Source organism: Clupea harengus, chromosome 10 (assembly GCF_900700415.2).
Source record: "Clupea harengus chromosome 10, Ch_v2.0.2, whole genome shotgun sequence".
In the NCBI taxonomy this organism is placed as follows: Eukaryota; Metazoa; Chordata; class Actinopteri; order Clupeiformes; family Clupeidae; genus Clupea; species Clupea harengus.
In genome coordinates, this window is record NC_045161.1 from 20,161,655 (window position 1) to 20,176,266 (window position 14,612).

The 14,612-nt window shown below is 39.6% G+C and overlaps 2 protein-coding genes across 2 annotated transcripts; both read right to left on the bottom strand.

Moving 5' to 3' along the window:
* Nucleotides 1-2,644: 2,644 nt before the first annotated feature.
* Nucleotides 2,645-6,857, bottom strand: LOC116222087 (uncharacterized serine-rich protein C215.13-like). Its single transcript, XM_031574841.2, has 4 exons — nt 6,579-6,857; nt 4,669-5,109; nt 4,371-4,513; nt 2,645-2,811 (listed from the first exon to the last, which is right to left on the bottom strand). The coding sequence occupies exons 1-4, from the start codon at nt 6,679-6,681 to the stop codon at nt 2,764-2,766; spliced, it is 735 nt and encodes a 244-aa protein (XP_031430701.1). The 5' UTR covers nt 6,682-6,857; the 3' UTR covers nt 2,645-2,763.
* A 324-nt stretch (nt 6,858-7,181) lies between these two features.
* Nucleotides 7,182-11,727, bottom strand: LOC105900855 (mpv17-like protein 2). Its single transcript, XM_031574339.2, has 5 exons — nt 11,432-11,727; nt 10,931-11,092; nt 10,595-10,671; nt 10,373-10,501; nt 7,182-9,052 (listed from the first exon to the last, which is right to left on the bottom strand). The coding sequence occupies exons 1-5, from the start codon at nt 11,616-11,618 to the stop codon at nt 8,897-8,899; spliced, it is 711 nt and encodes a 236-aa protein (XP_031430199.1). The 5' UTR covers nt 11,619-11,727; the 3' UTR covers nt 7,182-8,896.
* Nucleotides 11,728-14,612: the final 2,885 nt, after the last annotated feature.

Sequence of the window (14,612 nt, forward strand, 5' to 3'; positions counted from 1 at the left end):
ATTTTTTTTAAAGCCCTTGGACTTGTGTAGTGAACTTACCATCTGCAATCCGTGCTTCATCTGCAGGAGGCAGGCACTTTGCTATCAATATCACCAGCGGCCCGACTACTATGCAGATTGCAATACACAAGAAGGCTATCAGCCAGAGATTCCTCGAGAGTGGCTTTCCTTCAGTAGGGAGGGAACAACAGGGATCAATAACAGCAAACATTCAGCATAGACACTTGACTTTTAAACAAAAATCGAAAGAATGAGTCAATATCTGTTATCACGAACAGAAGTTAGTGTTTGCAAACCAGGGATTGAAATATCACAAACCACGGTTAGAGTCGGAGCTGAGGAGCCCAGTTGTGGTTGGTCTGCACAGGACCAGAACATGTTGGGAGGTGCTGTTGGATATTGCTCTTGAGGATGACGTGGCTAGATCTATTGATGATGGCAGTGATTGATTTGTTAATGGCGATGTTGACAAGTCTGTTGATAAAGGCAGGGATATATCTGTGGGTGGTGACGTTGACGTTGACTTTGGAGGTAAAGCTGCTCCTGTGAGATAGATAACAATGCCTTAATTATTCATTCACATAGATAGATAGATAGATGGATACTTTATTAATCTCGAGGGAAATTTAGGTCATCCAGTAGCTTATACACTTAACTCACAAACATACATACATAAATCAGAGTAAAAAAACAATACACATAGGGAGAACATGTTCACAGGGAGTGGGGTGTATACAGATACAGGATAGATCTGGCCCTATATTACAGTGTGCATTGATTGTGACAGTGTTGACACTGTGTGTGACATTACATTTACATTTAGTCATTTAGCAGACGCTTTTGTCCAAAGCGACTTACAAGGGAGAGAATAGTCAAGCTACGAGCAATAGAACCTGGTGTAACAATAAAAACTACTTTACAGATAATACAAGAAATATAACAAAATGAAAAGAAAAAAGAAAAAGAAGTGCAGAAATGTAACTGCTGTAATTGCAAGTTACGCACTAGTCGAAGTGCCAGTTAGGACAAAGATATTTCTTCAACTGCTCATGTCTAAAACATACTTTACGTAAACGTTATCATATATGCATAGTGGCTGCGTCCTGGTACATTAATTCATGTTTTTTGAATGAGAATGTGTATTGATGATTGTATATTGATTGATGATTGTATTAATCACTTTTGCATTCCCTTTACTGAAGCATCCTGATCCCTCCCCTTTCCTCTTAGCGGAGCACAGAGAGAACCTCTGGACGACTATCACTCTAAAGCTATGTGCTTATATACAGTATATGTATATATATATGTGGTCTTGTACTGATGATAGTTGTGCAATTTGAGAAAAAAAAAACCCACAGACAGGGGAAATTGGTCCAAGACCCATCTTGAAATGCTTGGCGTTTCCCCAAGGACATTCCAGCTCGCTGCAGTGCTAACTACACGAATTGAACACATATGCCACATTATTTAGTGGCTGATTGATAGGCACTAAAGAGTCTCCACCCTATTTTCCACATTCCAAAGCATCAAAACAAACCGGCGATGACTAAGATACAGTACATTAGAAGGATGGTCTTTTTCATGCCTTGAGACATATTCTACAGACCATTTCTGAGCAATCTTCAGTGAAAGTAGAGTTTTAATTTAAACTCAAGAGCATTCAGAAGCCTGAGTCTTTCTCAAATCTGAGTCTTTCTCTAATCTGTCTTCTTGCCACATAATAAAGAACACAACCTTTCCAAGTGTTACTAGTTCAAGACCCCATAGTCAGTGAGTGAGTGAGTGTAGGACATGTCTTATAACAAAATACTTCACATTGTTATGTCTTAAAACCAAAAATATGTACCTCTCTGCAAATCGTGGTCTACGTGGTTAAGGTATACATTCAGAGGCGTATTACATTGACTTTCTCTGCAACTGTTTTTGCCTCTGAAGCAGTAGCTCAGGTGTTAGAAGGAGCACGCATGAATATACATGAAACCACATGAATATACATGAAACCACATGAATCCACATGAAACCACATGAAACCACATGAATATACATGAAACCACATGAAACCACATGAAACAGCAGGTCCTTACCTTGTGAGTCTCCTGTGAAGATGAGCAACAGAAATGACATGATGGGAAACGTTGTCGCCATGGTGCTGGACGCAAATGACAAGAAATGAAGGGAAATGTGTTGCTTGTTGTTAAGAGACAGTTCCCATCTATTCCACTATGCCAAGAGTCAGTTCTCATCTATTCCACTATTCTAAGAGCCAGTTCTCATCTATTCCACTATGTTTAGAGTCAGTTCTCATCTATTCCACTATGCTTAGAGACAGTTCCCATCCTCGGGTGCTGATTGTCGATGAGGTGGGAGGTGTGGCTTGGGCCCACCCACAGCAGCGTAGTAACTGTCACGTGGCCCATTGACTGCCACTCCACCATTCAATCGTGAATAGCAAGATCTGGCATCTAATTATCTCCAATGGCGATAGGATTGGATTAAGGTCATTGAAATGTACAGCACATGTTTACAGGTAATACTGGACCAACATAATGTGTGATGAGACTGTGTGAAAGGCTTATATATTTAGGCATACACTGAAGGCTTATATATTACAAATAAATATATATTAGAAAATAATATGAACATATTTTTTATTTATCCTTTATTTGATTTATTTTGCCTCATAAACACTTGTTTACACATGTACACAGTAATATTTCGAAGTAATTATTTGTCCTCTCTGTCATGCCTCATGAGTTGACTTGTTCATTTGGGTGGGTACTGTGCAAATGGAGATTCCTCATTCATTTTGCCCTATTGGGGGGAAGAGAGAGAGAGAGAGAGAGAGAGAGAGAGAGAGAGAGACAGACAGCGAGAGAGAGAGACATAGAGAGAGAAATTTGAGGCACATACCTAGAGTTAAATGCATTAATATACATGTAATTGTAAAGGGAAAAGAAGTCCATCATTATCACCTTCCGGTTCCTTATTAATAGCTATAACAATGGCCTTATTAATAGCTGACTATACCAATGGTTGAAAAGGCCCTGGTCTGGTGTGGCTTCAGTAGAGTGCATCAACAGTTACTAGCTGTGCAGAGAACTGGTTATTATATAGCACTGTTTATTATATAGCTCTGTGCATAGAACTGTTTATTATATAGCTCTGTGCAGAGAACTGTTTATTATATAGCACTGTTTATTATATAGCTCTGTGCATAGAACTGTTTATTATATAGCTCTGTGCAGAGAACTGTTTATTATATAGCACTGTTTATTATATAGCTCTGTGCATAGCACTGTTTATTATATAGCACTGTTTATTATATAGCTCTGTGCATAGCACTGATTATTATATAGCTCTGATTATTATATAGCTCTGTGCATAGAACTGATTATTATATAGCACTGTGCATAGAACTGTTTATTATATAGCACCGTGCATAGAACTGATTATTATATAGAACTGTTTATTATATAGCACTGTTTATTATATAGCACTGTTTATTATATAGCTCTGATTATTATATAGCACTGTTTATTATATAGCACTGATTATTATATAGCACTGTTTATTATATAGCACTGATTATTATATAGCTCTGATTATTATATAGCACTGTTTATTATATAGCTCTGATTATTATATAGCACTGTTTATTATATAGCACTGATTATTATATAGCTCTGATTATTATATAGCACTGTGTATAGCACTGATTATTATATAGCTCTGTTTATTATATAGCTCTGTGCATAGAACTGATTATTATATAGCACTGTGCATAGAACTGATTATTATATAGCTCTGATTATTATATAGCACTGTTTATTATATAGCTCTGTGCATAGAACTGTTTATTATATAGCTCTGTGCAGAGAACTGTTTATTATATAGCTCTGTGCAGAGAACTGTTTATTATATAGCACTGTTTATTATATAGCTCTGTGCATAGAACTGATTATTATATAGCACTGATTATTACATAGCACTGTTTATTATATAGCACCGTGCATAGAACTGATTATTATATAGCACTGTGCATAGCACTGTTTATTATATAGCTCTGATTATTATATAGCACTGTTTATTATATAGCACCGTGCATAGAACTGATTATTATATAGCTCTGTGCATAGCACTGTTTATTATATAGCTCTGTGCATAGCACTGTTTATTATATAGCACTGTTTTTTATATAGCTCTGATGTACATAGAACTGATTAGTATATAACACTGTGCATAGAACTGATTATTATATAGCTCTGTTTATTATATAGCACTGATTATTATATAGCTCTGTTTATTATATAGCTCTGTGCATAGCACTGTTTATTTTCTTTCAAAAGCTCTGAATGTTTTTGTAAACTCACCATTGGTACTTCTTCCAGTCTTTCAAACTTTGAATTACTGGAGGTCAAGCCCTTTGTTAGCCCAATCACCAACAGTAAGGCCAGAATGATGACGAATATGCACAAAACCGCTACCAGTCCTGGGCTCCTGTACAGTAGCTTTGCTTTACCAGCAGGGGGAGTTAAACAACAAACACAAACAACGACAAACATTCAGAGTAAACATATGACCAGAAAATACATAAAAATAATGATCAAATATAGAGTTGTGCATACCAGTCACTAGATATTGCAGACCAAGGATTTAATCATCACCAACCTGTACCCGTGTTTGAGCTCGTGCTCGAGACGAGTGGTCCACGTGCCGTGGGTCTGCCGGAGGCCGAGGAGTTTGGAGAGAGTGTTGACTGATTCACAGAGGGTGTGTGTGTAGCAGCCACCTCTGTGACGGCGGAGTCCTGACTCACAGAGGGTGTGTGTGTAGCAGCCACCTCTGTGATGGCGGAGTCAGAGGCATTGTGACTGGCTGTGGCGCTGGACTGTGCAGGCTGCGTTGGTTGTGTGGAGTGATGACCTGTAGCTGCAGCTTCCGATGTTGTCTTAGCCTCACTAGCTGCTAAGGCAGTGCTAGTGGTAGTGAGAGCAGGACTGACAGGGGCGCTTGGGGATGTGTCTGCAGCTGCTGCTGCTGATGATGATGTAGACACTTTTGTTGATGACGACGTGGAAGCTGTTACTGTTGATGTTGTCAAATTTTGTCCTGTGTTAAATAGGTAAAATCAGCCTATTAATTATTTATAAAGGTGCACAGTGTGTCCTGTGGTAAGCAGGTAAAATCAGCCTATTCATTACTTACAAAGACACTGCTTCAGCTGGTCCCTCTCAAAAATGACGTTAAAATGTTGTGCAGCTAAAAGCTTATTTGTGTGTCTGTGCCAGTGGTAGTTATTAGTGACATTCCATCAACAATAGCAACGTGAGCGTTCTGTTGCCTAGATTGATCCTGCTGTTGTGCTAACCTGTGCTGTTGTGCTAACCTCAGAGGATGCTGGGAGGAGGCATCTTTAGTTCACAGAGATTAGGACCACGCCCACTTTATGTTGCGCTTCTCTGTTTATTCATGCAAATCTGTGTGTTCAACACAATCCGCCCATGTGTGTGTTCAACACAGTCCGCCCATGTGTCAGGGTGGCCCAGTCTTACACCACATGCCCACTGTAAGACAGCCAGTCTGTGCCTGTGTCTGTGCCCGAGTATACAGCACTTCATGGGCACCTTTTTATTACTCAGGAGAGGCTTTGTCTGGCCACTGTGCCATAAAGCCCAGACTGATGGAGTGCTGCACTGATACTTGATTATCTTTTTCTCCCAACTCACAGGATCTCTGTAGCTCACTCAAAGTGACCATTGGATTCTCCCTCCCCTCTTTTAATAAGACCCTTCTCTTTTTCATTTTAGTGGGGTGGCCAGCTCTAGGAAGGGTCCTAGTTGGTTCTGAACTTTCATTCCAGAACTACGTAGACATCTGTTCTCCTAGGAACTTTCAGTGTGGCAGAATTGTTTTGTAGCCTTGTCCGGCTCTGTGCCCTGACGCAATCCTCTCTCGTGGCTTTGTTTTTTTTTTTGCTCAGATATGCCTGTCAGCTGTGAGACCTTATATAAGTATGGGTGTGCCAATCCACATCATGTTCAATCAATTGTATTTTCTACAGGTGGACCACAAATGATCAATACAAACACATCTCAGAGAGGATCAGGAGAGAACACTTAAAGGGTCTGAAATGTCTGTTTTATTTTTTTTAATAAATTATATAAAATTCAGATTTCTCTTCACCAGTGTTGAATATTATTTTTAGATTAAGGGTGGAAAAAAGAAAGAATCCAATCCATTTAAAAAGAAGCTAAATGGCATAGACAAAAGGAGAAAAATGTAGGGGTTTGAAAACTTTCTGGAGTCACTGTATGTCTGAAGACTTTCTCTCTTCGTCTCAGCACATATATACATTTCACTTTCACCAAGGTAGACAAGTCTCTCTGGAACTTTTAACGACCCACAAACATTTCACACGTTAACTTAACTACCAGGAAGTATCTACAGGTCTGTGTACATTCAGAACTTTATTATATTGACTCATGACTCACTTATCTGTAACTGTTTTTGAATCACAAACCGTAGCTCAGGTGCTAGAAGGAGCACACATTAATCCACATGAAACACCAAGTCCTTACCTTGTGAGATTCCTGCGTAAATTAGCAACAGAAACACAGTGATGGGAAACATGCTCGCCATGGTGCAGGAGGCAAATGAGAACTGACGGCAGCCTGCCCACATCCTTGAGAGCAGGATGTAGATGAGGTAGATGAGGCAGAGAGGCGTGGCTTTTGGTCAACCTGACCTAGCTAACTTGCCTGTGGCTGGATGGGAAGTGTTTGAACAGGCACATTTGACAAACAGCAGCCTCAATGGCACACACGGTTTCATTACACTGTTTCATTACACCACTACATTCAACATTTTATTACAAAACAACCGTGCCATGAGCTTCATCGCGTGCCTTAAAAAGAGTGATGGGACTAGCAAAACTTCACACAAACAGATTGGAAGGGAATGCCACATTTGTATACTTGTAGTAAACAACAGATCACTTCACTGTATCAGCTGCTATCCAACTGATTCTAACACAATTAAAGAAAGTATAAGAAAACACATCTTTGAAATCCAACAATTATTTATGACTGTATGGGGACTGTATAGCATTTTATATTTTGGGGCACTTTACCTTAAATGATCCTACAAATAAAATAATGAATAAGTAGAATACAACACAAATATTTCAAATGTACAGCAGTGGTGGATATTTATTAAATACTTTTTGTTGTAACAAAATCAAAGAATGACCCGTCAAACTGTTTTAAGTAGGGCGAGTCAGGAGGTCGGAGGTCATGGAAGAGGCTGAGGACGCGGCTGAGGATCTCACTCTGAAGGCACCAGCAAAGGTGATACAGGGAGAAAGGCACAGCCGTTTCACAGTCCTCTGTACTCTTCACACAGACTATAAAGACACATCGCAGTCTTTCTACTGAGACATTTTCTGTAAAGTAGCAATCTGTATAAAATATGGTGGAACATCTCATTTTGTGAAATAAAAGTCACCTTCATCAATTGGATACTTCAAAAACACACATTATTTATGCTTAAATCATTTCAAACCCTGACTTGTCAAGGCACATTTCAAACGGATAGACTATTATTGACATGGCTGCAACATCACTGGGTTACAGCAGCTGGCAGTCCCTCCAGGACTTGGTGATTTTTTTTGTGATTCTTTCATGGTCAAAACACAAGACACTTAGGAATTTGGCATTTTTTGTTTCTCTTTAAACCCCACTTAAACTCCACATATAGTGGAAAACAAATTGATGAGAAATAAAAATCAAAGACATCAGACGGTACATGGTCATTCCTTTCGTACTAGAATGTTATTGAAATTAAGTTGAAATGCCATGCCTTGGGTTGACCCTTTGAACCCTATTCCAAAATTACAAGTTCTTTTTAATATTCAGAACAGTAATCTTGTACTATTGTTTAAAGAAAACTGAACAGAAAACATGATTATTCAAAATGTGTTGACCATTCTTGGCCTTACCTCGCCAATATTCTACTCACTCAAACTACTCTTCAATAGGCCTATGCGTGAATTTAGGAACAGGCTTTTATTTTGAAATGCCATCTCAGTGCAAGACAAACGGCTGAATAAAAAGCGGCATTGTACCATTTTTTTTTTAAATGTTTGAACGCTATTTAGGCCAACAGTTTCACAACTGAATACAAGGCAGAATAACATAATGTGTAAGTAGTTAATTTAACCTTATGAGATAAAAGTTACAGATCCAGCTATGTTGTGAACGTCAAGGGAATGTCTAATACCGAGCTAACTACACCGCGGTCTTCAATCCATCTAGTCCATCTAGTGGACACCAAACTAGTGGGATAGTAAGTAGTGGCAGTGGTTGAGACACACTGTGCATTACCTTATTGCACCACCAGGAGGCCAGAAGAAGCCGGAAATAAGATGCAAGTTAACATCAAGGCTTATTTTGTGCACTCACAGACCGTAGTTCACTGAACAACACAGAAATCACAGGTTCCTTGATTCTCTGTTTGTGTAAAGCACATACACATTTACTCCATATAAATTGGAGCATAAAGGGACTTGGTGTCCTACAGTACTACAGAACTGTAGCAAATTCAAGAGCAAGAACATCCAGAGTATTTCAAAGTGGGGCATATAAAACAAACATGATGACAACGACTAGAGAGATTAAAGAAGCCCCTGAGATCATCCCCCAGAAACCCCTATGACAGCAGATGGCCCGCCCCTGAGATCATCCCCCAGAAACCCCTATGTCAGCAGATAGCCCGCCCCTGAGATCATCCCCTAGAAACCTCTATGACATCAGATGGCCCTGGACCAATCAGGCCCTGACCTGGCTCAGATCCGGCAGGCCACCTCAGATCTGCCATGTCTGACAGTGCTGTTGCAGTACTAGATCTTCTCCACCAGGGGCAGCGTCTCTGCCACCAACGGCAGCGGCTCTGCCACCAACGGCAGCGGCTCTGCCACCAACGGCAGCGGCTCTGCCTCCAGCGCTCCCCCTGCTGGCTGCTCCCCCACCTGCGCCTCATCTCTGTGTGCCGGCTCCTGGGAACACACGGGTCACAGCACTGTCTAGTCTCGATTCAATTCAACTTTCATTCAATTTCATTCATTCAGACAGTGCCTTTAACTCTCTACATTGTGCCAAGAGACTTAACAAGCATAAAACCTAGTCCAGCATAGAGGCTACATTGTAATAGTTGCAACACCTTAACAGTTTAAGACTAAGGGCCCTTGTTTGACAGTGAAAACGGCCGGCAGAAACAGCAGTGCATGCGCACGTCAGAAAAGATTAGAATGTAAGAAGATGGCAATGTTGTCGCGTATTCTGGACAGTGGAGCGCTTTTCCAAGGAAAAAACTACAGTGCTTCTGCTGTTGTTCAAGACTATTCTATTTCTTGACACATAATTGTAGTTTGTCAGACCCGTTTTAAAATGCCCTAACCACATCCCTTCGAACTGACTGTTATATTGTTTATCAGGGTGTGTGATTTTGAGCCTGTGAAAAAGAAAGGTGCTTTGCTCACCTAGATGACAAACTAACGCTATTTCTGTCGCGATCCATATAGCTCATCTCATGTCCATTCTGAAGAATTTATTTAGCTCTAGAATGTTAAATGCCCAAACATGCGTAACATGTGATACAGTTTTCAATCTAACAATCTAAATGTGTCTAATGGAACACATTTGCAACCTCTGAGGTAGAATCTGAAATGTAAAATGTAGAGCTTGCATCTTTGCTGAAATGCTAAATGTTTCAGCAGACATTCTGGCAGGTGCTGCGGTGTGACCTATGGGAGTAGGAAAGGTCAACTCTATTTTGTAGGGAAATAAATTACAATAATAATAATAAAATAAAGGTTTTCAGATGGAAACCCAGGTTTTCTTAGTGGGCTACTTTCACCTTTTAAAATATTTCATTCGTATTTAAAACCTGCCAGGAGAGTGCATTAACTCAAAACGCATGTTAATAATGCGCCACTCTTCCAATAGAGGGAATGTGACAATTTTTGCCAGACACATAAAATCGGACTTGGGCAGAGACGGTTTGTTATCGGTGTATGCATTGGTGCCTCTTGGAGAAGAATATGTCACCACGCCTATATCACCTTGTTGGAAAGTTTGACTAAACGCCGGAGTTTAAGACAACTCTCCCGGCGTAATAGGCCCTTTTCACCTGGGTTTGTTTCCACTGCCAAACAGGGTCCCCATGTCTTCTTACCACAGTCCTAGTTCAAATACCCCAAAACAAAGTAGCAAACACCCCTGATATTGGCCAAGTGATGGTTGTTGCAAGAATGATTTATCCGTTTCCAACCCATGAAGAATGGTGGATGTTTGTGGGTTAGGTGTATTCTACTTACTCTGTGCTTCAGATACGACAGATAGGTATCCCATCCCAACGTAATGGTGTTGACATACACAACACGGAACTTTGGGGACAGGAAGTAGAAATTGATCATCTGTGCTGCGGGCCACACACACCAGTCAGCCTGTGCAAAGACAAGAAGGTGGAAGGTTTTACAGAAGTGATTTTGGTTTTGTCATAGGTCTGTCAAATCAGCAAAAAACACTTCAGTCCCCACCTTATAGAACTCCCAAAACTTGTCACCGAACTCTGTCCAGCCCTTTTTGACTCCATGGCCTTCCATAAAACTCATGCCTGAAACATGAAGGGTCCATCATGTTTATCAACTTCATTAGTCTTAGTAAGTAACCTTTAGTAACATCTGAATGAAGTCACTTTTTTTTTTTAGTTTAGTGCACCTAACATGAAGCCAACACTAATTATATCAGGCTAAGTTAATTAAGCCTACCAAGTCAATAAATGTTAATGCAGATTAAATCAAGAGGTTAATACATCCAGGGCTTTACACTTCAAATACTGGTCACTAAACATTTAGAGGATGCTGTGAACTCACCTAAGAAGTACCATCCACCAAGAATTGGGGATGCAATTAGCTGGTCAACCAAAACCTTCTTTGCTACAGTTTTAATGGCTTTTCCGACATATATCTTGTCAAGCCACATATACCAGTAATGAAGAAAGGGCCCCATCGAACTCCCAACAGCACACATTCGGGCTGTCAAGAAGAAGTTTGCAGCAGTTGGGGATGGAGTTAGGATACATCGGGTCTACTTGCCAAAGGACTGTGTAGCGTGGATGCGTGTAGCCTACTCAAAAATCTCTTTATGACAGTTAATGATTTACTTGGTTGCCAAAAAAACATATGATCATTATTGCGAAGATAAGTTGCTTAATTAGCTAAACAGGTAAGGTAAAGAAGAAGAGATAAGTTACCTCGAGAGAATTAATGTTATGACACATACAAGATATTGGTGTGAACTTAACCTAAAAAACACAAAACTAGAGACATTCCTGAACACAATTTCCACCTATGTTAACTTTCCTTCAGTCTTACCTGTACGGTGCCAGTCTCGAGTTTTATCAGGTGACTTTCGCATTTCCCGACTCTGCTGAATGAAGTCTCCAAGTGACAGCATGGCTCCACCACTTACTGTGTTGGTCACAAGTAGAAATTTCCCTTTAAAAAGAGGCTTCCAGTAAAAAGATATCCGCACTAAAAAGTCTTTCCCGCGGGGAATCATCTATAGATTAATAATTGTTTAATTTATATAAATATAATTAAATATAACACCGAAACGCAGTTTCTGTAACGCAGTTATCTTACAGATCGCCGGGTTTTCTGATGTAACCCTTTACTCAAACACAAGAGCAGCGTGTAGCCAGCGACCTTAACGAAAATTTCAATATGACCGCCAATGGTGGTTTTTTCAAAATAAAAGTAAAAAACGTAGTCATCAGTTTTTAATTATACAATGACAAAAAATGTTTAACAAACTATATGTACTAAATACAAAGGACCAATTAGTGTTGTTCAGCTGAAAAAAGTCTCAAAACAAAATCTGGAAAATGTTTGGAGACCGAGAGTTGAAAGATAGACTATAAATATGCATAGACTTAGCCTCCAATAATCACCTACTGATGAACTTCAAATTGTGTGGCTGAGAAAGCAACAAATTATGCATCCTTGATATGGGGGTGAAATTAAACTCTTATAACAAGTACTCTAAGGGAATATGTAGATATTTAGGCCTGAATCGCATTTGAAGTTACCAGGACATGGCAAGCCCCAGCCATATCCCATACAGGAAGCCTACAGTAATGGCCTGTTGAATTCGTTGAAATTATGCGGCTGAGAAAACAAAACATTGTGCATCTTTGATATGGGGGTGAAATTAAATCCTTATTAAAAGTTCTTAAAATACGTACAGTATGTATTTCCATACGTAAAATACGTATGAAAATATGTAGATATTTAGGCCCGAATCACCATTGTAGGTACCAGTGTAGGTGGATGGAATTGCCCAGCAAAAATACAGCAACAATGTCACCCAACAACCCTCCCCTTGTGGGTCCCTCGTTCTGCTGTCCAGTAAACTAGACTTTGGATTATGCTCACTCTCAACTCAGTAAGGACATGTAAAGCACCTTAATTACAGCTAACCTTATGTCACTAAAAGACTCCATAGTGTTGCCCTTTTTCAATTTTTTATCTATGTATGTTATTGGGAGGTTTGTCTGTCATTGTTATTATTGTCATTGGTCTAAGTAGAAATTGCTACCATTTGTGACATTGCCTGACATTTTATAAAACAGTTCATGTCAAACTGTTCCGTAAATTGTAGTTCCTCGTGTCATAAGAGTCTTATTAATGTTAATGTTAATGCGAATTGCTGTTCAGTTCTTTAACGTGTTCTCTGGCTCCGGTTCAGTTTACATACGGGAACATTTGTGTAGCATAATCCATATATATATTAAATAGGTCACATGATAGGGGAAGTTCAACTCATAGTTCTGTTCTGCCTATTCATATGAAACACAGTCTATAGGCTTATTTTATTCAGTAATGTTCTATGACTCACAAGCAGTATCAATAAAGCGTTTTGTGAAACGCAACTTTCTTGATGTGGTAATGTATAATAGATTCAATGGAGAAATGAATAATGCAAAACGTTGAAACATTTGTCAAAGCTTCAAAACTTTGAAGTGGTCTTTTTTTTTGACGCTATATGGCTGCTTATTGTCGCTAGCTCCACGGAACTAAACGGTGGTCTTTCTCTAATGCCAATTCTCTCATATTTGAGAACGTTGGGATGGCTGCTGACACCTAGCGGACAGGAATGGACACGATATAGTGAATGGGTTGAAAACCATAGACATATAAACGTTTACATGTCTATGATGAAAATGAAAATAGTGGAATAACAACTCAAACATAAAAGTACGTTTTTTCGCTCACATGGCAGCCACTTAATTCAGCTACTGATTAGTAATTAATTAATATAATTAATACTGTGAATCACTGATCTATTTCTTCCAGTTCCTCAGTCCCATATAGGCTACCAGATAAAGTGTTCCCACCCTAATACCATTTAAGTAGGCCAAATATGTAACACCCTTCAGATTACAGTCTTAGTGTTTAGTTAATTATGTAGCTTACATTAAATTAACAGATGTGACCGTGCAGATGTGCAATTTTCAGATCGGTGTACATGGCTGTTATCCGCAATTACACTTCACTTTTTCTTCCTTTTTTTGTCAGTACTGTCATCTGTGTCCTCACTTTATTTTGGGAGCTCAGCAAATGTGAGAAGTTCATGTCAGGACAGAGAGAAATGTAATTAACTGGTCAGCGGAACAGTGTGACGTGTAGCGTACGCTAGGATGATAGGGCTGTAATGAGAGTCACAGGACGCACACTGCATGGTCAACAACTATTTCCTCCCTCACATATAGGAGGATGTATTACGTCTACTTGAAACTGATGACATACGGTTATCCTTAGCCAAAGATCAAAACACTATTTTCCATTAGAGTCTTTGATTAAGGAAAACGGGTATTTCAGCCCATGTCACTTTTTTTTAACAGGTTTTATCATTAAAATGGCGTACAAACTGCCACAACTTTTTCTACAACGCCATTAAGTGCGGCCTAATAAGCACAAAACATCAGCGATGAATGAGGCCAGACCACACAAATTCAACACCAATCTCCTTCACCCAACCTAGTTCACAAGTGACCTTTTCATCTGTGCATTGAGCAACGTTTGTAAGGCTATTTGTTTGGGTAGCCAATAAAGAAAAGGACTACGTCCTATATTATTTGATCCCACTTAAGGTTTATTAAATCCGACAAGGAGGTTACGTTTTTGGTGTGGTTTGATTTTGTTTGTCTGTCTGTAAGAAGGATTAGCCTACAGAATTTAAAATAAAATACCTGCCCAATTTTCATGAATCTTGGTGAAAAGGTGTAGCATGGGCCAACTCGGGGGGGGGGGGGGGGGGCATGGATTTAGTTTCAGTTTCGCTAATGATGCGCTGCCACATTTGACCTTGATGGAGATCCCCAATCAGAGAAAAATATATTTGATTAACTATTTACAATCAACAGTGTCCCTCCCTACCTCAAGCATCCAGTCACCATCTCAATACTGTTTGTGATATGATGTTGTTGGATTAAAGAGCCCAGAAAGGACACCAGATCATGGATGATCAATATCCCATGCTGCCCTCTGGAGG

What these genes read in the sequence shown, in the direction of transcription:
- LOC116222087 (XM_031574841.2), bottom strand. Translation starts at nt 6,681, where the DNA reads ATGTGGGCAGGCTGCCGTCAGTTCTCATTTGCCTCCTGCACCATGGCG. An exon ending in TTACGCAGGAATCTCACAAG is followed by an intron (nt 5,110 to 6,578) that starts GTAAGGACTTGG and finishes TATTTAACACAG; the next exon opens with GACAAAATTTGACAACATCA. An exon ending in GACTGGAAGAAGTACCAATG is followed by an intron (nt 2,812 to 4,370) that starts GTGAGTTTACAA and finishes TCCCCCCAATAG; the next exon opens with GGCAAAATGAATGAGGAATC.
- LOC105900855 (XM_031574339.2), bottom strand. Translation starts at nt 11,618, where the DNA reads ATGATTCCCCGCGGGAAAGACTTTTTAGTGCGGATATCTTTTTACTGG. An exon ending in TGGTGGATGGTACTTCTTAG is followed by an intron (nt 10,672 to 10,930) that starts GTGAGTTCACAG and finishes TTCATGTTTCAG; the next exon opens with GCATGAGTTTTATGGAAGGC. An exon ending in TGTCGTATCTGAAGCACAGA is followed by an intron (nt 9,053 to 10,372) that starts GTAAGTAGAATA and finishes GTGTGTTCCCAG; the next exon opens with GAGCCGGCACACAGAGATGA.